This window comes from Nicotiana attenuata, unplaced genomic scaffold (genome assembly GCF_001879085.1).
Source record: "Nicotiana attenuata strain UT unplaced genomic scaffold, NIATTr2, whole genome shotgun sequence".
NCBI lineage: Eukaryota > Viridiplantae > Streptophyta > Magnoliopsida > Solanales > Solanaceae > Nicotiana > Nicotiana attenuata.
Window position 1 is genome coordinate 29134 of NW_017673468.1, and position 25224 is coordinate 54357.

Here is a 25224-nt window from a genome sequence, read left to right on the forward strand (position 1 = left end):
TTAATACGCACGAGTGGAATATGATGTGGAGCATGTTTTATGCAAAGATAAAATAACACATTATCAAGTACTTTCACATATTGAAAAATAAATGTAAATACTGAATGAACGTAAAGACATAAGATAAGAAAAACAGGGAAGACGTTAGTTCGCATAATGAAAGAATTGCAATAAAGCAAATAAAGGGGTAAGGGTTGGGGAGAGATATGATATAGAAAAAAGGTTTGGAGCAGGTGAACATGATTAGGGAATAAGGGGAAGCACATGTTGTAATCAAATTAAACGAAGAGTTGCATATAATTCATATAAAGGGGAAATAGGGAAAATGATGTGCATGTAGCAATAAAAGGGGAAAATGGGAGCGGGAGATTTAGGTAACAGCAAAATAACATAGACGCGCTTATCGGAGAAGACTAATTCACAAAAATCTAGTTCATTTATGGTAAGAGCCTAAAAACATCCCCAGCAGAGTCGCCATGTTGTCGCACCCCTTTTTCTCACGAAATCGGGTTTCGACATCGTGACAACTCTTTCAAAGGAAGGGTTTTAAAAGAGAGAGTCGCCACCTAACGGATTAAGGTGCGTTAGGGCACCTATATGCAAATAACTCTGTTTGACCATTTTGCGTCACCAAAGATCGGTTAAGGGCTCGAAATTACCTCGAAGAGAAGGTGTTAGGCACTCTTCGAGGTCCACAACTGTGGGTCCGCCGAACTCAATTATATGAATTAGTCTATGTGATCAAAGAAAACAAAGGGATTTTGGGAGTTCATTATTAAACACAAATAATAGATTGAAAGGAAAGGTGGGGGGTCCTAAGTTTTTTAGCCTAATGGATCACCCCGTGCAACATAAATAATACTTAGTAACTCCCTCGAGATGGGGTATTACTCATATTATTCAGCGGGCACAGATTATCATCTCCTGATACCCAATTACTATCTTTAAGTTGTTTACCAAAAGCGCACTAATCAATTCTAAGTCGTATCCTATGCGTGCACTACCCGTCCCATGCCTATGGTCCAGGAGGCATTTGGACCTCTATTTCAGGGTGGTTCTAGACTTTAACTTAGGCTGCTCAAAATGTCAAAAGTTAGGCGACATACAAAAACACATCGGACTTTCACGTATAAGCAAGTAAAGGGCTCAAGTTGGTGTAACGACCCGACCGGTCATTTTAAGAATTAACGCCCTGATCCCCCATTAACTGCATTCCCCATGTTTGTTTCTGCTGTTGTGAGTTGCCGGGAGGATTTATTTGGAGTTTCGGAGAGTTTTTGGACACTTAGTCCCCTAAATGAGAGTTAAAGTTTTAGAACTTGGACTATAGTCGGAACAGTGTGAAGACGGCCTCGGAATGGAATTCCATTGGTTCTGTTAGCTCCGTTGGGTGATTTCGGGTTTAGGAGCGTGTTCGGAATGTGTTTTGGAGGTTCGTAGCTTATTAGGCGTGAAATGCCAAAAGTTGAATTTTTAAAGTTTCCGGTTCGATAATGAGAGTTTATTATCGGGGTCGGAATGGAATTTCGGAAGTTGGAGTGGCTCCGTAGTGTTGAATGTGACGTGTGTGCAAAATTTTAGGTCATTCGGACGAGGTTTGATAGACTTTTTGATCGAAAGCGTAATTCGAGAGTTTTTAAAGTTCTTAGGCTTGAATCCGATGTTAATTCGATATTTCGATGTTGTTTTAGGTGTTTTAAGGATTGGTATAGGTTTGGATAGTGGTATATGACTTGTTTGTGCTTTTGGTTGAGGTTACGGGGGCCTCGGGATGATATCGGATGGTTAACGGAAGAGTTAGGAATTTGGAGTTGCAGCTGAAGTTTATGGCTGCTGTCATAACCGCATCTGCGGTTGAGAGGCCGCAGGTGCGACTCCCGAGATGCGAAATCAAGCCGCAGAAGCGGCCAGATGAGGAAAGGCTAGGAGTCCCAGGTGCGGAAGTGTCCACGCACCTGCGTGACCGTAGATGCAGTAAATAGGTCGCGGGTGTGGATTTGGGGAATTAATGAATTTTCGCAGGTGCGGTTGTTTCTCCGCAGAAGCGGGACCGCAGGTGCGGTCCCTTGACTGCAGAAGTGGATTTGATGGGCAAAAAATAAGAATTTCGAGGGTTTTAAATCAAAAGTTAGAAAAATTGATTTGGAGCTCGGGAGAGGGCGATTTTTGGGAGATTTTTGAAGAGAAGTGATGTGCCAGAAAATTTCGTCACATTTAATACAAATTGCTTAGATTTTTAGCTTGGTTTGAATGCAATATCTTTTATACTTATGTAATTTTAATGTTTTTGTAGTGTATGAGGTTTAAGGACCTAAGAACACGAAAATGAAATCAAAAAGCCGCAGAAGGACAAGAAAAGAGCAAAATGCGACTGCAGATGTAAAAATGCGGACCGTAAATCCAACATGCGGACCGCATAATGCTCAAAGGAATCGCAAAGCCCAACAGTCTGTTGGCCAAATTCAAGCGCAATAAATACGGTCCCTTATGCGACCGCATAACAGGTTTGTGGGCCGCATAACGGATCGCAAACTCCCTGTAGAAGTTGCTAAAGGTGGAAAATGCGGTGACAAATGCGATCGCAAATCAGTAATGCGGACCGCAGAACCTAAATGCGACGAATACCTGGGAACTAGGGCTTCGAAGATGCGATGTCTGTGACGATACTGCGGACCGCATGTCCGCTATGCGACAGAAATGTGGTCGCATAATTGACCTGGAAGGGTATTTTTGTTCGAATTTGGTCTCGAGTTTTGGCCCACTATAAATAGATTTATTGGGGTTTTGTGGGGGAATCTTGTCTGGTTTTTGAGCTACATTCCAACCTTTGAATATTCCCCTCTTTTGGAAGCTTTAGGAGTGAGGAATCTTGCACTTTGTAAGCTTTATGGAATTTAGTATTCTCATCTTTTTGTATTTTAGCATGAATAGCTAGCTTAAAATACTAAGGTTGTGGACCCTAAATGGGTGTTATGTTAATGGGTGTTTAACATTGAATAAATATATAATGGTTGGTTGATATATATTTACTTCTCATTCTTCATTTATTGTTGGTGGTTGCAAACATTAACAAGTTCCATTAAACTCTTTCTTTACTTGGATAAGTGGGTTAGAGTTTGGTAGAAGTAAATATCAAAGACTCAAGGCTTTAAACCTTGTTTAATAGAATCTCTTAGGAATAAGTGGGTTTTATTTGGCATAAATTGATTACTCGTAATTGCAACTCTTTTATATTTTGAAAAATCATAAAGAGGAAATACTACCCAACTATTGGAAAATATTGGGTAGTCATTTAGAAATCATTTGCATATCTAAAGGACCTTCCATTAGAAATATATCATATTAACACCGATAGCATTACATTCCATTGACGGGGACACAACCTTGGTTTCCTTAATCAATTTATTTACATTCTCAACATTACAATTAGTTATCTCTTCAAAATCATAATCATATCATACTCTTGTTACAATTAACGGAATAGAATTACGACTTAAGTCAAGTAGCACACTACTCGAGTAACCTTTTCACGCCTATTCCCTGTGGGATTCGACCCCAACCTTGTTGGGTTATTATATTTGACACTGACCGCCTTACACTACTTAATTAAAGTGTAATTTGAGCGTATCAAATTTTGGCACCATTACCGGGGAATACGATTTTGAAATTACTAATTAGTGTGTGCTTTACTTTACATCTTATTCTACTCCATCACACTTTGCTTGTTTTGCTTGGTGTTGATAGGAAGACATGGCCAAATATGAGGAAGAAATGGATGAAAATCCTTTGCGGACATGGATGAGTACATTGAGGATACAAATGCTATTGTACCTCCGGTTGTTGGTGCTTCAACTTTCAAAGTGGAACATGGTTTAATCCTAATGCTCAAAGCGGAGGGGTTTTTCAGGAATTCCTGATGATGATCCGACACGACATCTTAGAAACTTCTTGGGTGTGTGTGCGATGCATAAGCAGAACAACGTCTCAGATGATGCCCTAAGGTTGAGGGTGTTCAAGTACTCACTAGCTGGGGACGCGAGGAAGTGGCTTCAAAACTTGCCACCAAATTCCATTCATTCTTGGCCTGAACTTGTCCGAGCATTCTTAGCTAAATGGTTCCCGCAAAGCAAGAAATCTGAGCTTCGGGATAAAATTTTCTTCTTCAAGCAACTACCGGGAGAACATCTACACGAAACATGGGATCGATTCAAGTTATACTTGGTGAGGTCGCCCAATCATGGTTTTCCGGACTCTATCTTGTTGGAGAAATTCTACATAGGTTTAGATGCTATGAACCAATCTATAGCCAAGAATGCAGCTGATGGATCTTTTATGGACAAGAAATTCACAAGGATCACACAAATCCTTGACAAAATGGCACAACACAATCAAGCTTGGCACTCAGAGGACACCACAGGTGGAATTCCATATGGTTCTCCCTCCTTGACCAACCTGATTAAGGAGAATCAAGAGAGAGATCAAGTAATCGCAGGGCTTGCCACCAATGTCAATGTGTTGACAAAGATGTTCACTGAAAGCCAAACGAAGAAGGTAAATGCAGTGGAGGATGTGCAACCCATATCAAATGAAGACTTTGAAGAAGCAAACTATGTCAACAACTCTCAAGGAGGATATCAAAGGCAACAATACCAAGGTCAAGGACAACAAAATCAATGGAGGCCTAACCCGCAAGGGCAAGGCAACCAACAGTGGCTAAATGACCAAGGTAGCTCAAATCAAGGAAATTGGAATAACAACAACGACTTCTCAAATCGGAGTTCAAACCCTTATGTTCCACCAAAGGGTCAATATTCAAATCAAGGGTCCTCAAGTGATTCCAAGTTGGAAAGCATGCTTGAACGGGTATTGCAAAAGCAAGAGAGGTCCGACACTTCTATAAGGAATATGACCGAGCTTGTGGGATCTCATACCGTATCCATTCAAAAATTGGAGATGCAAATGAGATACCTCTCTAGGGGACAAAATCCAAAGCAAAAGGGAACACTCCCTAGTGACACAATTGCGAACCCAAAGGGTAGCGGATGTGGTCCAACTTCTCATATCATGGCAATTACTACTCGGAGTGGGAAGGTACTACAAGGAGAGATTGAACAAGTGGATGAAGTAAAAGAGTCCAAAAAAGAGGTTGAGGTTGAAGAGCAAAGGGTTGTTGAAGTTGAAAAGGTTCCGGAAGAGTTGAAAGTTCAAGAAGTGAATCGGGAAGAGGTAAAGGAAAAGGTAAAAGAGACACCAAAAGCTCTACCACCTATTCCTAGACCTCCTCCTCCTTTTCCTCAAAAACTTGCGAGGAAGGTTGATGATAGCAAACTCAAAAAATTCTATGACATTCTCAAACAGTTATCGGTAAACATTCCATTCGTGGAAGCATTTCAAGAGATGCCGGGTTTTGCTAAATATTTGAAGGACTTGATCACAAAGAAGAGAACCACCAAGAATGAAGTGGTGAATGTGACTCACTGGGTTAGTTCCATCATTGCAACAACTACCGTTCAAAAGAAAGAAGACCCAGGAGCTTTCACCATTCCATGTACTATTGGGGCACGTGATTTTGCAAGAGATCTTTGTGATAATGGGGCTAGCATTAACTTAATGCCTCTTTCTATTTACAAGCAAGCGGGATTAAGTATGTCGAGGCCTACAAGTATGAGGTTGCAAATGGTCGATCGTTCTATAAAGAGACCGGTGGGAATTGTTGATGATGTGCTTGTAAAAGTGGGAGAGTTCCATCTACCCGCCGATTTCGTAATCCTTGATTGTGCAGTTTGTCGATGCCCCATTTTTCTCATGAAATAGAGTTTATGACATTTGGGCGGACAACTCTTTTCCTTTTGTGAATCGGGTTTGCAATTTAGAAGAGTCGCCACCTAATGATTGAGTGCATTAGGGCACTAAGAAAAAAAATAAAAAAAAAAAAGAACCAGAGAATGGGTAAGGGCTTGAAATTATCTCGGGGGGAAGGTGTTAGGCACCCCCCAAGATCCACTAGTGTGGTTCCCGGCCATGCTATAATTGTGAATTTAAATATAAAAAACATACAAGACAACTTTCACATAACGATTGCAAACAAGGGAAGTATAAAAGTTAAATAAACATGCTGAAGTTCGGAGATAGGCGATTTCATAATTATTTAAGGGATATACAAGTGCAGGAAAAGGGGGTCAAATAATTGGTACAAATAATCAAACAAAGGGAATAACAGAGGCGGAGGTTTGGAGAAGAAACAGTGTTGGAAATCAAATAATTAAAAGAGATTTTTTAGTGATTGAAGTAAAAGAAGAAGTTTAGAGAACTGAAAAATTAACAGCTTTTTCTAAAAAAAGTTCTGGAAAGAAAAGAAAGTAAACAAATAAAGAGGGAGGGGGTCCTAGGTTTATACATAACATGAATCACCCCACACAACACCCGGTAACCATTTATACACGTGGTGCTATCGCGTAGTCATCATATCCATGTTTACCCTTACCCACCCCGTTAAGGTATTAATTCGCGGAATGGTCTCGTTACTTATTGCATGCTATTACCCGCCCCAATCCTATCAGTTCCGGAGGCAGTTGGGACCACTAATCCTAAAGGGAAGGGAGATTGGCTTTTAAGAGTTTTAAAAGGACGAAAGTCTAGTGCGACAAACAAAACACATAAAAGCGGTAAAAGGGGAAACACATAACAGTTAAGGGCTCAAATAGGCCTCCTCATTCAAAGCAACGAATTGTTTAGCATGACTTACAGGTACTGGTTAGGTCCTTAATTATACTTAAACGTTAAAGGGGTGGCTGATTTATCACATATTTTAAGATAAGAAGTCCAAATTAGGCCTGCCTGCTGATTGTAATTATTAAAGACTGGTATAGTTAATTAGTTACCTAATGGTTTGCCTAGGTGAGACCTATAGGCATGATATCTAACAAGGTAAAGCATGCAGATTTTAAGGACGGATTACTGATTTTAGAAATAAACCAATTCTGCATATACTAAATGACATTATTACTGATTTTAGACTCGCGGACGAATCAGATATAAACGATTGCTCCTATAGGCATGAATTCTAAGCGTTACAGATTTTTAAAACGGTTACGTAAGTGCAGGAATCCTATAAGCATGGTATCTAGGATGCGATTGACTATTCTTTAACCCACAGATTGTTTGGCTAGTGACATATGCATATGTAGAAGTGCAGAAACTTATAGGCATGACTTCTATATACGGAAACGCAGACACTTATAGGCATGGTCTCTAATGTGGGAATGCAGAAACTTATGGACATGGTCTCTAATGTAGGAATGCAGAAACTTATATACATGATTTCTAACGAAATGCATAACTTATAGGCAGGATTTCTATATGCAGTAATGAAACAACTTATAGGCAGGATCTCTATATGCAGATACATAAACGAAAAGGTTGTGATTGCAGAAGTAAAGACCTAAAACATGATATCTACCCCATATGCATAACATGAGTGACCCTCCCCCATTTTTACTATACACCCTATAAGTTATTACAAGATTATTACAACTTGAATGAATCCAGAAAAAAGTGAAGAAAATTACATCAGAAAAAATTCCAACGCAAGGAGAGCCTAATTTAGACCTCCTAGTCTGAAACATGAAATAAACCAACTTCAAAAGATCCGATTTCCAAAGCCTTTCTCATCTTTGGGTGTGTCAAAGTTCCAAGGAGCTTCATGAACTCCAGGCAGTGCTTACACCTAAATACATTGCAGGATCAGATTATAGTGCAGTGTGGAAGAGCCAGCCCTCAAATGTCCAAGTTTAGAGGGAACTCAAGGTCCCCAAGGCAAGGCTCATAGGAGGGGGGCAGAACTTAGAGTCTAAGAGTAAGTGTAAGTGCAATAGAGGGGAAGTTAGGGAAGGCCATGACAGGCTAGTGGTCATGCCCAGCAATTAGGAATGCTGGCACACCCCTGACCAGCCTGTTAGCTAGATTTGGGAGTTAGAACCCATTGAAGGTCAGGTTCGACTTTAATCAGACATAAAGGTGAGAAAGCAAGCCTTTGAAACACACTCAAAGGTTTGTTTCAGAGCCTCAACAAAACAGATATGAGAGCATGTTTGAACAACAAAGTAAGAAAGCTGATTCAAGATCATGAAGAACATATTTGAGAAAACTCGGACCTTAAACGAGTTCAGAAGAAAGAGATGATACAAACTTAAACAAAAGCAGATGAAGCATGTTTAGCAAGAATACGAACAGAGTTTAGTAAGACAAAAATCAAAGAATCTCAACGTTAAACACATATAGTAAAAGAGCAAAGAAAACATAACAGGATTAACATAGGAGTAACATGTATAGTAGAAAAAAGAAAACTAGACAGACAGTACATGCGTAGCTAAAGAAATCACACGAGCATGATATAGACAACACACATAAAGCAAAGAAGAAGAAAAATCAAAAAGATTTTTGGAAAAATCCTTTCAGAAACCCTAAAATCGAAGACGAACGATTATGAAAAGAACTTTTGGGGAAAACACTTTAAATGTCAAGTGAAGCATAGATACAGCATAGATCTAAACAAACGACATGGAAAGAACCTCGAATAGCTTAGGGTTTCATAGAAACCCTAGAAATGAGAAAGGCTTGGAAGAAGGTCCGATCTTGAGTCGGAGAGGTCAAGAACAGGCTCCTGAGTCTTGAATATGCCGGAGCATGCCGGAGAAGCCATAAAATCAAAGGTCTGAGAAGATCGGAGAGGGAATCATCGAGTTCAGGTCTCGAAGCTTCGAATAACCATGGCTTACTGGTGAAGGTAGGTGAGTACCAACTATCCATGGCCTGAGAAGCCATGGATTCCGGAGACAGGCGGTTGAAAAGGGGTAGGAGGAGGCTAGGGTTCAGGAGAGCTTGAGAGAGTTTGAGAGAGTTTGGGATTCAGAGGTGGCTGAGAAGTAGGGAATGAGGGATCAGGGTAGGTCATTTCGGGTTAAAATGGGAAGGGGGAATTATGGTCGTTGATCTGTACGATCAACGGCCCAGATCTAAAGGGGTAGGTGGGAACCGGGTAGGGTCGTTTGAATTGGGTTATGGGTTGGGTCGGATTAAAAAATGGGCCAGTCCGGTTGGGGTTGAGATTGGGCCAATTAAGGGTTAAAATTGAAATGTAAAAGAGGCTGTAATTGAAATGAAATGAGGCTGAATGTTAAATAGCCAGTTTTACCCTTTTTATTTATTTAAAAAATAGCAAAATGATTTTTAAAAATAAATTAAAAGCACTGAACCAATTAGTAATATATAAAAGTTAATTAAAAAATATTGGAATCAATTTTATAATTATAGAAATGCTATTAAACCTAAAATAGGCAAAAAACTCAATTGTATGTATTTTGGCTTTTAAAATACCAAATAAAATTGTAATAATATACAAAAATCACCCAAAGTTGATAGTTTTGGGAATAGTTACTGATTTTTGTATTGCTAAAATGGACAATAAATTGATTTTAAAAATCTTTAAAATTTATGAAAAATACCAAAACACTTGGGCATGCTTATATATGCATATATATGTTATTTTGAAAGTATTTTGTATATGAAAAAAAATACGTAGGGAAAAATTGGGTATCAACAGCTGCCCCTCGTTACCCGGGAAGGATGAAAGAGTTGTCGGGTAAAGATATGATGGACAATTTTGACCGAACGAAACAATTTGAAGAATTTTGACCGAGCTCGGGTTTCTGAGCCACCTACATATCCTTGGTTTTACAGGAATCAGGCCGTATGTAGTTCAGGATCCATCGGCGGAACATGCCGGTGGAGATTTTTTCAAGAACGGACGAGATATTCGGGTTGGGAAAGACGGTCAAAGTCTAACAGGCTGCGGGAACTGGAGCGGGATCGCTCCTGCTGCGACGGCCGTTGCTAGCCGATTTACCTGCAAATAAACAACACGAGTGCATATATTGTGTATAAATTTAAACGTGATGCAAGTTCCCGTTGGACTATGAATGCTGTCTTTGGACGGTTAGGATGACGTCCTCGGACCATGATGTCCTGGGCCATGAAACATATAATAAAGGATTCTCAAGCTATGAAATGAAGTTCTCGGGCTATGGGAATGATGCCTCCGAACCATGATGCCTTTGAATAATGCAATACAGAGAGAAAGTGGGGTCCTCAGGTCATGGCATGACGTTCTCGGGCTATGAAAATGGTGCCTCTGAACAATGATGCCTTTGGACGATTTGGCGATCTTACAGCCCATGAAATGCAGCAGGTGGCGATCTTTCAGCCGGCACAAGGCGTAAAAATAAAAGATGGCGATATTTCATCCGTGAAAAAAATATAGATAAAATGGCGATCTTTCAGCCGATGCAGGATTTAAATGAGGTGGCGATATTTCAGCCATGCAAATGGAGGTAGAGCTTAACCTCGGGAGGCAGAATAGTAGCCTTATGCAATAATGGAGACAGAGCTTAGTTTCGGAAGGCAGAATAGTAGCCCTATGCAATGCAAAATGCAAATGGAGGTAGCGCTTAACCTCGGAAGGCAGAATAGTAGCCTTATGCAATAAAGGAGACAGAGCTTAGTCTCGGAAGGCGGAATAGTAGCCTTATGCAATGCAAAATGGAAATGGAGGTAGAGCTTAACCTCAGAAGGCAGAATAGTAGCCTTATGCAATAATGGAGACAGAGCTTAGTCTCGAAAGGCAGAATAGTAGCCTTATGCAATGCAAAATGCAAATGGAGGTAGAGCTTAACCTCGGAAGGCATAATAGTAGCCTTATGCAATAAAGGAGACAGAGCTTAGTCTCGGAAGGCAGAATAGTAGCCTTATGCAATAATGGAGACAGAGCTTAGTCTCGGAAGGCAGAATAGTAGCCTTATGCAGAAGATGAGAGACGAATAGTAATAAAGATTTCTTAGCTGATAGCTGATAGCTGGTTGCCGATTATGGCTGCTGGGGACATTGTATTCGGATAGCGGTTGTGAGGCGATAATTCCGAGAGTTGTATTCCTGAAAAGTGTGAGTGTATAAATGTATTCGATGATTTGTGACTTGGGTGCCTGCACCCAAAGGAAAATCGTGAGTTTTGTAAAGGGAAAAGGTTAGCTCGTGTTCCTGCTGACTTCGCTTGACCGGCTCGGCTCTGTTTTGGTGATACTGTAGGTACCCTTGGGGTAGCGTTGTTAAACAAAGCAATTTTGATAATAAACATGCATGAGTTTGTTAAAGATATGACATGTGTATATATATTTAAGAAATAGTTTTTAGATGAACCAACGACTGTGATGTGGTTCAAGACATTGCGACCTCTCCTACTGCGGAATTTTGAGGGTCCTCCTCAAAATTCTGCCCCAGTTTACCGGGTTGCTGCTTCTTGACGATTGCTTGCGATGATCGGCTGAAGTTACTTCGGAATTTTGAGGGTCCTCCTCAAAATTCTGTCCCAGTTTCCAATTGCAGGGGAAAATGAAGATTTTATTGAATTGTGACCCAACCCATAAGGCTGCCTACGTATCCCCTCTTAAATGGGAATCAGTTCAGACGTAGTTCAAATTACATAAGGAAATCATAAATGGTTACACATAGTATCGTTTGACTGCGTCAGAGTTGATTGGTTTTGGCCAAACTTCTCCGTCCATTTCTGTAAGTATGAGGGCTCCTCCTGTTAGAACCCGATGAACCATGTATGGGCCCTTCCAGTTGGGAGAGAACTCCCCTTTGGCTTCATCTTGATGTGGAAAAATCTTCTTTAACACCAGTTGTCCTGGTGTGAACCGTCTTGGTCTGACTCTCTTGTTGAAAGCTCGAGACATTCTGTTCTGATAAAGTTGACCATAGCAAACTGCATTCATTCTTTTACCATCTATGAGGGCTAGCTGTTCGTAACGACTCTACACCCGTTCTGCATCATCGATCTCTGCTTCCTGTATGATTCTTAGGGAGGGAATTTCTACCTCGGCGGGAATGACCGCCTCTGTACCATAAACCAACATATAGGGAGTTGCACCAGTTGATGTGCGGACTGTGGTACGATACCCTAACAAAGCAAATGATAGCTTCTCATGCCACTGCTTATGCTTTTCTACCATCTTTCTCAGTATCTTCTTGATGTTCTTGTTAGCGGCTTCTACTGCTCCGTTCATCTGAGGCCTGTAAGCTATAGAATTCTTGTGTTTGATCTTGAAGGTTTCGCACATGGCTTTCATCAAATCACTATTGAGGTTGGAGCCATTGTCAGTAATGAGTGATTCTGGGATCCCGAATCGACAAATGATACGGTCACGGACGAAGTCTGCCACGACTTTCTTAGTCACTGCTCTGTAAGATGCTGCTTCAACCCATTTGGTGAAATAATCAATTGCTACTAGGATAAACCTGTGCCCGTTTGATGCGGCAGGTTCGATCGGTCCGATAACATCCATTCCCCAGGCGACGAACGGCCATGGCGAGCTTGTTGCATTAAGCTCATTTGGAGGCACTTTTATCATATCTGTATGGATCTGATAGCGGTGGCACTTTCGAACATACTGGATGCAGTCCGTCTCCATAGTCATCCAAAAATAACCTGCCCGGAGTATCTTCTTGGCTAAGACAAAACCGTTCATATGTGGACCACAGGTCCCGGCATGAATCTCCTCTAGTAGTTTAGATGCTTCCTTCGCGTCAACGCACCTCAGCAAACCTAAATCCGGAGTTCTCCTATACAGGATTCCCCCACTGTGGAAGAAATTATTGGATAATCTTCGCAGTGCGCGTTTCTGCGTAACATTTGCAAGCTCCAGATATTCTCCTCTAGCTAAGTATCCCTTGATGTCGTGAAACCAAGGCTTTCCGTCTACTTCTTCCTCGACATGAGCACAGTACACTGGCTGATCATGAATCTTTACGGGTCTATGAAATTCTTATCTGGATGTTGAATCATAGATGATAGGGTAGCCAATGCATCGGCAAACTCATTCTGGACTCTGGGAACATGCCGGAACTCTGTCTTTGTGAACCTCTTCCTCAACTCCTGTACATGATGCAAATATGGGAGTATCTTGGAGTTCTTAGTTGCCCATTCTTCTCGGACCTGATATATAAGTAAATTCGAATCTCCAATCACTAGCAACTCTTGGACGTTCATGTCAATGGCCATCTTGAGCCCTAATATGCAAGCTTCGTACTCGGCCATATTGTTGGTGCATGGGAACATGAGTTTGGCGGATACCGGATAATGCTAGCCGGTTTCTGATACTAGGACTGCCCCTATGCCAACTCCTTTGGAATTTGCTGCTCCATCGAAAAACATCCTCCAGCCATCATAAGATTCTGCAATGTCTTCTCCTACAAATGATACCTCCTCATTAGGAAAATACGTCTTCAGAGGCTCGTATTCTCCATCCACAGGGTTCTCAGCGAGGTGATCTGCTAAGGCCTGTCCTTTGATTGCTTTCTGAGTCACGTAGACAATGTCGAATTCACTCAGCAGGATCTGCCACTTGGCTAGCTTGCCAGTGGGCATGGGCTTCTGAAAGATGTACTTTAATGGTCCATTCTTGATATGAGATACGTGGTGTAAGCACAGAAATAATGCCTCAACTTCTGGGCTACCCAAGTCAGAGCACAACAAGTGCGTTCCAATAGAGAATACCGGGCTTCGTACGGGGTGAACTTCTTGCTGAGATAATAGATGGCCTGCTCTTTTCTCCTCGTTTCATCATGCTGCCCTAAAACACAACCAAACGCTCCATCTAGCACCGCAAGGTAGAGTAACAGGGGTCTACCTGGCTCGGGCGGAACCAAAACTGGCGGCGTTGATAGGTACTCCTTAATTCTATCGAAGGCTTTTTGGCAGTCGTCAGTCCATTTGGTAGCGGCGTCCTTCTTTAGCATCTTGAAGATTGGCTCACAGATGACAGTAGATTGTGCTATGAACCGGCTGATGTAGTTAAGTCTCCCTAAGAAGCTCATTACCTCCTTCTTGCTCTTCGGCGGCGGCAATTCTTGAATAGCTTTGGCCTTTGATGGATCCAATTCTATCCCTCGGCGACTCGCAATGAACCCAAGTAGTTTTCCGGCAGGAACCCCAAACGCACACTTTGCGGGATTCAGCTTTAGGTTGTACCTTCTCAGTTTATTGAAGAATTTCCTCAAATCTTCCATGTGATCAGCGGCTTTCTTGGATTTGATGATGACGTCTTCTACATATACTTCGATCTCCTTGTGTATCATGTCATGAAAAATGGTGGTCATGGCCCTCATGTAGGTGGCCCCTGCATGTAGATGACGTCTTCTACATATACTTCGATCTCCTTGTGTATCATGTCATGAAAAATGGTGGTCATGGCCCTCATGTAGGTGGCCCCTGCATTTTTTAACCCAAACGGCATCATTTTGTAGCAATACATGGCGTAATGAAAGCTGATTTCTCAGCATCCTCTTCATCCATCCATATCTGATGGCATCTAGCAAAACAATCAACGAATGACTGCAACTCGTGATTGGCGCAGTTGTCAATCAAGATGTGTATATTCGGCAAGGGGAAGTCGTCTTTTGGACTAGCCCGGTTGAGATCCCGGTAGTCGACACAGACTCTGACCTTCCCGTCCTTCTTCGGTACCGGCACAATATTGGCTAACCATGTCGGATACTCCACTACCCTGAGAACCTTAGCTTTGACCTGCTTAGTGACTTCTTCCTTGATTTTCAAACTCATGTCTGGCTTGAACTTTCTGAGCTTCTGTTTTGCCGGCGGACAGGTCGGATCAGTCGGTAATTTGCGAGCCACAATGGGTATGCTTAGACCAGTCATGTCATCATATGACCATGCGAATATGTCCTCATATTCCCTTAGAAATTCCATATACTCTTCCTTTTCTGCATCTCCCAGATTGACGATCTCAGTCTCGTCCAGGTTGGACTTAGGTCTATTCTCAAAATTCTCAACTTCTTTAACAATTTCTTCCGGTATATCATCTTTCTCTGAGTCTATGTCCGTTCGTTGCGTTGTCTCGTTGCATGTCACAGTCATTGGTTCATCAAGATAAGTAATAGTAATGCCCGAGGCATGCCGGGCTCTGGTGGTTCTGACAGTCCAGTTGTTGAGGCGTGCTCCTCTGCTTACTGCCTGTATGGAAGCCAGAGTTCACGAACTAACCTTTGGGGAGGGGAATAAACAAAAGTAAAAACAAAAAGGTAACAAGTTAGTAAGGATTATACGAAAAGATGTTGCAATATTTAAACACGTAGTGCGGGGAATATAAAGCGTGTCCTAATTTTGGGGGGGACCTCGTTGTGCCCGAGGTAGGCCTAGCGACAAGTAAATTTGGAGAACTTAGAATGCTAAATGCCTTATTTTATTGATAAGAGAAATAAGACGAATCCTAAAACGACACTAAATAACATGAAATAAAAATGTCACTAGTGGCCATAGGCCTTATTACATTTTCCAAAGGAAAAAATAAAATCCTATCTATTTGGTCCCAGAAGGACCTTCCCCAGATTCGGCGTCCTTGGCTCCATCGAACAGCTTTCCCAACTAGCGAAGTCCCAGCAATAGGTAGGCCCTGGCTAGGTGTCCGCCTTCGGTTCCTTCAGCATTTTGGCAATCTTCGACCCTTTTGAGAAACGATTTTGGTCACTAGAGTGTAAATCTTTTCACCAGCTTAGCAATCTTGGGTGGATGTTAGTGACCATGCCGAATCTGGGGACTTCGTGCCTCATTTTCTGCAATGCAAAAGGTTAGGCCCTTTTCTCCCACCAGACTTGACTATTTTAATATCAATAATTGGCATAACAAGCATTTAGTTCTCCAAATGAATGCACAGAACGTGGTAGTGTCCGTTTGGGTTTCAAGGAAACCCAGTAGACTTTGGACGAGGCTATCTTAAAGAGTCATTATGCGGACAACATGACTGACTCGGATAAGTTTGACCATGATGCATGCATAATTTAAAGAGAAATGGTTTCTATGGGGTATTAGACTGGTACCCTTGAGCGAACAACTCAAGAGGGAAAGGCGCGGAACCGTCAACTACACCGTTGATCGACTGGTTTTACCGCAAATATGCCTTTGCCGGATTTAGGGGGTGATAATATTGGAAGGGCGCAACCACTCATTATAAGCGTTGCTATGGTATTTTGTTTGGCACGAGTGGAATATGATGTTGAAGAATGCAATTACAATAACTAACAAGTTGTCATAAACTTTCACGTTCATAAAATAATAATTACAACAGTTTCTCATAATTTATAACATTATTGAAAGAAAGCGGTAAAGGAAAACAATAAAAGAAAAGAAATGAAGAGCCAAGTCAGTTTCGTAGTGGAGGAAGGAATAAATATTTAAAGGCATTTAAACAAATAAAGGCATATAAAGAAGCATAAAGTCACAAATAGCATGGAAATGGTAAAAGCCTTAAAGAAATCCCCAGCAGAGTCGCCATGCTGTCGATGCCCCCTTTTTCTTGCGAAATCGGGCTTATGACATTTGGGCGGACAACTCTTTTCCTTTTTGGGAATCGGGTTTGCAATTTAGAAGAGTCGCCACCTAATGATTGAGTGCATTAGGACATTAAGAATAAAAATAAAAATAAAAAGAACCAGAGAATGGGTAAGGGCTTGAAATTATCTCGGGGGGAAGGTGTTTGGCACCCCCCAAGATCCACTAGTGTGGTTCCCGGCCATGCTATAATTGTGACTTTAAATATAAACAATAAGTAAACATACAAGACAGCTTTCACATAATGATTGCAAACAAGGGAAGTATAAAAGTTAAATAAACATGCTGAAGTTCGGAGATAGGCGATTTCATAATTATTTAAGGGATATACAAGTGCAGGAAAAAGGGGTCAAATAATTGGTACAAATAATCAAACAAAGGGAATAAAAGAGGCGGAGGTTTGGAGAAGAAACAGTGCTGGAAATCAAATAATTAAAAGAGATATTTTAGTGATTGAAGTAAAAGATGAAGTTTAGAGAACTGAAAAATTAACAGCTTTTCTAAAAAAAAGTTCTGGAAAGAAAAGAAAGTAAACAAAAAAGAGGGAGGGGGTCCTAGGCTATACATAACATGGATACCCCACACAACACCCGGTAACCATTTATACACGTGGTGTTATCGCGTGGTCATCATATCCATGTCTACCCTTACCCACCCTGCTAAGGTATTAAATCGTGGAATGGTCTCGTTACTTATTGCATGCTATTACCCGCCCCAATCCTATCAGTCCCGGAGGCAGTTGGGACTACAAATCCTAAAGGAAATGGAGATTGGATTTTCAGAGTTTTAAAAGGACAAAAGTCTAGTGCGACAAACAAAACACATAAAAGCAGTAAAAGGGGAAACACATAACAGTTAAAGGCTCAAATAGGCCTCCTCATTCAAAGCAACGAATTGTTTAGCATGACTTACATGTACTGGTTAGGTCCTTAATTAAACTTAAACGTTAAAGGGGTGGCTGATTTATCACATATTTTCAGATAAGAAGTCCAAATTAGGCCTGCCTGCTGGTTGTAATTATTAAAGACTGGTATAGTTAATTAGTTACCTAATGGTTTGCCTAGGTGAGACCTATAGGCGTGATATCTAACAAGCTAAAGCATACTGATTTTAAGGAAGGATTACTGTTTTTAGAAATAAACCAATTCTGCAGATACTAAACGACATTATTACTGATTTTAGACTCGCGGATGAATCAGATTTAAACGATTGCTCCTATAGGCATGAATTCTAAGCGTTACTGATTTTTAAAACGGTTACGTAAGTGCAGGAATCCTATAAGCATGGTATCTAGGATGCGATTGACTATTCTTTAACCCATAGATTGTTTTCCCAGTGACATATGCATATGCAGAAGTGCAAAAACTTATAGGCATGACTTCTATATGCGGAAATGAAGACACTTATAGGCATGGTCTCTAATGTGGGAATGCAGAAACTTATAGACATGGTCTCTAATGTAGGAATGCAGAAACTTATATACATGATTTCTAACGAAATGCATAACTTATAGGCAGGATTTCTTTATGCAGTAATGAAACAACTTATAGGCAGGATCTCTATATGTAGTAATGAAAGAACTTATAGGCAGGATCTCTATATGCAGATGCATAAACGAAAAGGTTGTGATTGCAGAAGTAAAGACCTAAAACATGATATCTACCCCATATGCATAACATGAGCGACCCTCCCCCATTTTTACTATACACCCCATAAGTTATTACAAGATTATTACAACTTGAATGAATCCAGAAAAAAGTAAAGAAAATTACATCAGAAAAAATTCCAAACAAGGAGAGCCTAATTTAGCGTCCTAGTTTGAAACATGAAATAAACCAACTTCCAAAGATCAGATTTCCAAAGCCTTTCTCATCTTTGGGTGTGTCAAAGTTCCAAGGAGCTTCATAAACTCCAGGCAGTGCTTACACCCAAATACATTGCAGGATCAGATTATAGTACAGTGTGGAAGAGCCAGCCCTCAAATGTCCAAGTTCAGAGGGAACTCAAGGTCCCCAAGGCAAGGCTCATAGGAGGGGGCAGAACTTAGAGTCTAAGAGTAAGTGTAAGTGCAATAGAGAGGGAGTTAGGGAAGGCCATGACAGGCTAGTGGCCATGCCCAGGAAATAGGAATGCTGGCACACCCCTGACCAGCCTGTTAGCTAGATTTGGGAGTTAGGACCCATTGAAGGTCAGGTTCGGACCTGGGCAGTAATTTGGATACAGCCAGGCCATGAACTTTAACTCAGCACATAGAAGGGAATGGGGGTATGGAAAATTTATAACAAACAGTAAACATAAAAGAAAGTAACATATTTAATACAGAACATGAGCAGCAAAGTAGGCAAGAGTGTAGTGACTGTAAAATAAACACATAGGGAAGAAGCTAAAATCAAAATCGAGACATACCAGTTTCAGGGAAAACAAATAAGTAAACCAGCAGTCTTGAAAAGCCAAGTTGCAAGCAAAGTAGTACAAAAGTCTCAGAAGAGAGTAGAGAATTGAAAGAGTATTGTGATTGAGAGTATGCGTGTGAGAGTATGAGTATTGAACTTTGGATTCAAAAGTTCAAAGTTCTAAGTTATTTTAGTGTTGAAGGGTCGAGCCCCTTTTATAGTGCAGCAAACAAGTAAGAACAAGGTAAGGAAATAACATTGTAATCAATCTCCCTTTAGTTAAGGGATTCTGATTTCAAACGGGTAAAAACAATTAAGGAAAGGGATTTGAAAAAATATTTTCCAGGCACTACAATAAAGGGTAAATACATAGCAGTTATTTAAGGCAACAGCCCAATGGTACACGGTTTGTGTGAAATAAGGAAAGGGAATCAATCAGACAACTAGTAAAATCAAAGTTACAGGCTTTTACTCGAATGAATTAAGTCAGGAAAGGGGTAAAGAAAGGTTTAATTTAAAGAAAATCAGTAAAAATCAAGTAAACACTATTAAAGGAATTCGAAATAAATTAGTAGTTGGCAAAAACCCTTTTGAAAGAAGAACTTCTCATATATAAAGCAGACAAATCAAACAAAAGAATCGTCATGTTACTTAGAAAAATAGTTCTAGCATTGAAAGGTTCAGAATCATAAGCAAGAGGATACGAGTCCAATTGCAGACTCACAATGAGTCTGAGAGTCCAGGGTCCCAAAGTGGAACCCTAACTCGAACACAAAATCAAAATCGTCAAGGGGAACCCCCAAATCCTAGGGTTTCAACTTGAATCAGACATAAAGGTGAGAAAGCAAGCCATTGAAACAGACTCAAAGGTTTGTTTCAGAGCCTCAACAAAACAGATATGAGAGCATGTTTGAACAACAAAGTAAGAAAGCTGATTCAAGATCATGAAGAACATATTTGAGAAAACTCGGACCTTAAACGAGTTCAGAAGAAAGAGATGATACAAACTTAAACAAAAGTAGATGAAGCATGTTTAGCAAGAATACGAACAGAGTTTAGTAAGACAAAAATCAAAGAATCTTAACGGTAAACATATATAGTAAAAGAGCAAAGAAAACATAACAGGATTAACATAGGAGTAACATGTATAGTAGAAAAAAGAAAAGTAGACAGACAGTACACGCGTAGCAAAAGAAATCACACGAGCATGATATAGACAACACACATAAAGCAAAGAAGAAGAAAAATCAAAAATATTAATGGAAAAATCCTTTCAGAAACCCTAATATCGAATACGAACGATTTTGAAAAGAACTTTTGGGGAAAACACTTTAAATCAAGTGAAGCATAGATACAGCATATATCTAAGAAAACGACATGGAAAGAACCTCGAATAGCTTAGGGTTTCGGAGAAACCCTAGAAATGAGAAAGGCTTGGAAGAAGGTCCGATCTTGAGTCGGAAAGGTCAGGAATCAGGCTCCTGAGTCTTGAATATGCCGGAGCATGCCGGAGAAGCCATGGAATCAAAGGTCTGAGAAGATCGGAGAGGGAATCATCGAGGTCAGGTCTCGAAGCTTCGAACAACCATGGCTTACTGGTGAAGGTAGGTGAGTACCAACTATCCATGGCCTGAGAAGCCATAGATTCCGGTGACAGGCGGTTGAAAAGGGGTAGGAGGAGGCTAGGGTTCCGGAGAGCTTGAGAGAGTTTGAGAAAGATTGGGATTCAGAGGCGACTGAGAAGTGGGGAATGAGGGATTAGGGTAGGTCATTTGGGGTTAAAATGGTAAGGGGGAATTATGGTCGTTGATCTGTACGATCAACGGCCTAGATCTAAAGGGGTAGGTGGGAACCGGGTAGGGTCGTTTGAATTGGGTTATGGGTTGGGTCGGATTAAAAAATGAACCGGTCCGGTTGGGGTTGAGATTGGGTCAATTAAGGGTTAAAATTGAAATGTAAAAGAGGCTGTAATTGAAATGAAATGAGGCTAAATGTTAAATAGCCAGTTTTACCGTTTTTATTTATAAAATAGTAAAATGATTTTAAAAACAAATTAAAAGTACTGAACCAATTAGTAATATATAAATGTTAATTAAAAAAAATGCTGGGACCAATTTTATAATTATAGAAATGCTATTAATCCTAAAATAGGCTAAAATTGCAATTGTATGTATTTTGGCTTTTAAAAATACCAAATAAAATTGTAAAAATATACAAAAATCACCTTAACTATATTTTGGTGTAAGTATGAGAATGAAATAAACTATTCACCAAAGTTGAATGTTTTGGGAATAGTTACTGATTTTTGTATTGCTAAAATGGACAATAAATTAATTTTAAAAATCTTTAAAATTTATAAAAAAAAAAAACAAAACACTTGGGCATGCTTATATATGCATATATATGTTATTTTGAAAGTATTTTGTATATGAAAAAAATTACGTAGGAAAAAATTGGGTATCAACAACACTTTATGGGTATATGAGAATCATGGAATGATTTGAATTGTTATTCGTGAGAGATATAGTGCGCATGGAGTAGGAATTTACTCGATTGCTTAGAGGTGTGGATTACTTCTTTGGGTTTTATTGTGCTAATGGGGAACATGTCGTTCAGTCTGTTTGGTCTGTTTAATTGAGATTTGAGCAGAGTGGTAGATTCTCGAGAATGGTTCTAATGGATTCAAGATTTAAATGTTGCAATTGGGAACTTTCAGGATTTGTATATGGCTAGAAACTGAGATTTTCATTGGAGGGTGTCGAGACTCACGGTATTTCTATATCATTATGGAGTTTACATTTTAGTATCAGTAAGGTGAAGGAAACGACTTCAGAAGGTCTCTTCAGAATGGGCGTCTTGGTTGTGCTATTTGTTTTTGGGTGCTTAAGAGGGAATACAGCGACCTATGGGCCTTAAGGTGATGTGGGTTTATGGTAGGATCCCTTGTGGTGAGCTTTGGGTAAGGATCGTGGTGTTCTGGCAAGGAGAAGTGTCAACTTAAGGGTAATTCGGAAGGAACTCAAAGAAATACAACAGTTGGGTAGTAGGTTAGATCAGCACGATAATGGGTATGATCGGTTCTTTGGGTAATTATGATGTGGTGAGACTCTACAGGTGTTTTGTGATAATGCTCTTGGGTTTTGGAGGCCTGCATGGCTTGGTTGAGTTAGAGAGATTCAGTCATGATGGTTTGGTTATGTGCAAATGGGTTTCGGAGAGTTCTTGATGGTTTCTACTACAGTTTGAGATGGATATTTCCTACTGGCGAGAGGAGCATGTTGCGTATTGTGATTTTATCCTTGGTGAGATCAAATGGAAGGTTTCCGACTAACCGGGTAGGTATTCTGCTTGTGACTCAGAGATGATTATGAGATTCTCGTACTTTCATATGATGGCATGATAGATGCGATATGTTGTATAGGATTGAGATTTGCATATGCAAGTCACGGTTCAGTTTTGAAAGGAAGGTCTTGGATTCTTAGACAACATGGATGGTTTACAATGTTTAGATGAATGTTATAACTATTTGGTATTGCTTGAGGAGAGTGTGCATTTCAGAAGGTGCACTGTGTTTTGACTTCAGATGCTTCATTGGTATTGCGGACCGACTACTAATATTCAGATTTTGCTATGTGGCATGGAAGAAAATTATGGAAGTATTCCTCGTGGGATGGTCACGTGTGAGAGATGTGCTAAACATTCGGGCGGTGGAGTTGGGATCGGATATAGTGATTCGTGTGTCTAATGAATTTGGAGACCGGGAGTTCTCGAAAACAGATTGTTTCGTGGTTGCGGACTGTGAAGATGTGGCCAAAGCTAGCCAGATGATAGTATTCTTTATGGTTCAGTCATTGTGGATTTTCGGAGGGCTATGTATCTATTTGTGGGTGACCAGAGTTGATTTGGGGTCCATTGGTAGGCCCAATGAGGATGTGTGTTCTACACCGGGTCGGATTGGTTGACTCCATACTACTGTTGTTGAGGGATGTGCCATTCGGGTAGAGTTGAGCTTATTCGTGTTCTGGTATGTTCTATGTATTACTCATCTATGCTACGAGGGGTGTGATTCGTTGGTTATATGCACACTGGGTGCGGTTCTATTGGAGCCTTATATTAGGATTTGAGCGAGATAGTTATTTGGGTGATGCATGATTGATTGCGCATTGGTTATGTTCTTTCTGGTTTGTGTGGCATTGTGTCATTTGCTTCTCCGTGGTTATGGTCATTCACCTTGGGTACTTGATGCCGAATTGCACGTGGTTATCGATTTTGAGCAGAGTGGCTTAAAATATTTCCTATGGACCAGTGTTTGGAGGGGGTCGCGTATTGCAGCAGAGTTATGTTGAGATATGGTCCTTTGTGTTAGATAACATTGCATTGTGTGGTACTTGTTGAACTTGCGGGATGGTTCTCTCTCTTGAGTCATTTTCTATGATTGAGTACATTTGGAATGTTTCTTATTGGTGCACGGATTGCACGTGTTGTGGCTTTAAATTGTATTGATGTGGCATGTCACTAGAGTGGTTGTGTTGGATGAGATGAGGTCATTGGACCTAGAATGGATACTATCAGATTTGATTACAGCATGTATGGAGGATAATATCGGAAGTCGGCATAGAAATTGGCCATAGTTCTTGTCGAAGGAGGGAGAGTTCAATGACTTGTTGGTCTAATAAGTGGTTACGAGTTTCTGCATGTTTCTTTCATCATTGGCAATGTACAAAAGGTTCAGAACAAGATTTTGGTTGATATGAGGTTCATTACCGGTGTCGAGTTGGTTATCGAGGAGCTATTACGGTCGGAAGTTATCGCTATGGGTATTTGAGTAGTGTGGTATATCCTGTGATTGTGTCTTGGGTCATGGTTATGGCTTGACACAGCTTGTTCAGACTTATACAATGTGTACATGCGAAGTTCGGGTCTTGTAGTAATTCCAGATGTTGGAAATTGGATACTGTGGTTTACGGACTAAGGATGGAGTAATGATATTTAGTTGTGTGGTGTTGTCGGGCCTAGTTTAAATAGGGTTTCGTGGGATCACCCACGGGTATGTACATGGTAAGGTTACACGGCGGTTTGACGGCTTAGGAACAACTCTTGGCACGTTCGAGGACGAACGTATGTTTAAGTGGGGGAGAATGTAACGACCCGACCAGTTGTTTTGAGCACTTGCATTTCATGAGTAGTTCCGTATGATATATTAGGACTTATGTGCAAAATTTGAGTTCATTCCGAGTTGATTTGGTATGTTTCGGCGTGAGTTTTTGGAAGTCGAAAGTTCATTAAGTTTGATTTGAGGTGCGTTTCGTCGTTTCGATGTTGTTGTGCGTGATTTGAGGCCTCGAGTAGGTCCGTGTTATGTTATGGGACATGTTGGTACGTTCGTAAGGAGTCCCGAGGGGCTCGGGTGAGTTTCGGATAGGTTTGGATTATGTTGCGCTCGTTTTTCTTATGTTTCGACGTCGTTTCTTGAAGCATAAATGGTACCACATTGATCAAATGAGCTCCGATTTCTTTTTATTGAAGCATTAGATCTGTATCGTAATTACGGAACCATAGCAAAAAGAATATGTCAAATTTGGACATCATATGAGGATTTTATGGTCATTTTTCCAAGAATTGGGTTGCTAAATTTTTCAGATTAATTACGAAATTACCACTGACTACGTATTTAAATTTCTATACTATTTTCAAATATTGAAACAAACTTATCTCCTTCAATATAAGGTCAAATGGAGTGATTCAACGGCCTAACTTGACTAGAATTTCACAAAGAATCCATTAGAGGCATCAAAAGCGAGTTTCAGGATCATTTAGCATATGAAACGAAGCAGAACAGCTGGGCAAATATATTTAATATCAAGGGTTTGTTCATTTGGTCATATTGTGAGCTGGGGAGCTCGGATTTAGACAATTTTTGGAAGCGATTTTCACCATATGGATTGGGATAAGTGTTCTATACTCGATTTTGGTTATATTTCGTGAATCCATCTTCGTTTATAGCATTTGATTGATGATTTCAAAGTGAAATTTGGGGTTCTGTCTAAAATTTCATAAAGTGAATTTTTGAGTTTTGAACATCGATTCGGAGTGGTATTTGAGTGAAACTAGTATGGTTGAACTCGTAATTGAATGGGTTATCGGATTTTGTGAGTTTTATCGGGTTCCGAGGCTGGGCCCGGGTTTGACTTTTTGGTCGATTTTGGGATTTTGATTAAAGATTCAAACTTTATCGATTGGGTTTGTTTCCTTTGGCATTATTTGATGTATTTAAGTTGCTTTTGGCTAGTTTCAAGTTGTTCGGAGGTCGGTATGCGCGGTGTGGCATTTTTGGAGCATCGTTTGGCTTGCTGGGTATTGCATTTGGCTTGT

General features: G+C 40.4%; 1 protein-coding gene across 1 annotated transcript; it reads left to right on the forward strand.

The window, feature by feature from the left end:
• The first annotated feature begins 3794 nt into the window (after nucleotides 1-3794).
• On the forward strand, nucleotides 3795-5814 carry LOC109216454. The gene is made up of 4 exons (XM_019380611.1): nucleotides 3795-3843; nucleotides 3908-4726; nucleotides 4823-5463; nucleotides 5632-5814. Exons 1-4 carry the CDS (start codon nucleotides 3795-3797, stop codon nucleotides 5812-5814), a joined length of 1692 nt encoding a protein of 563 aa, XP_019236156.1.
• Nucleotides 5815-25224: the final 19410 nt, after the last annotated feature.

Excerpts from the sequence above, each read along its gene's own strand:
- LOC109216454 (XM_019380611.1), top strand. The coding sequence starts at position 3,795 with ATGGATGAGTACATTGAGGATACAAATGCTATTGTACCTCCGGTTGTT. Across the intron at positions 3,844-3,907 it reads TATTGTACCTCCGGTTGTTG|GAATTCCTGATGATGATCCG; the intron begins GTGCTTCAACTT and ends GGGGTTTTTCAG. Across the intron at positions 4,727-4,822 it reads ACAGTGGCTAAATGACCAAG|GGTCCTCAAGTGATTCCAAG; the intron begins GTAGCTCAAATC and ends ATTCAAATCAAG.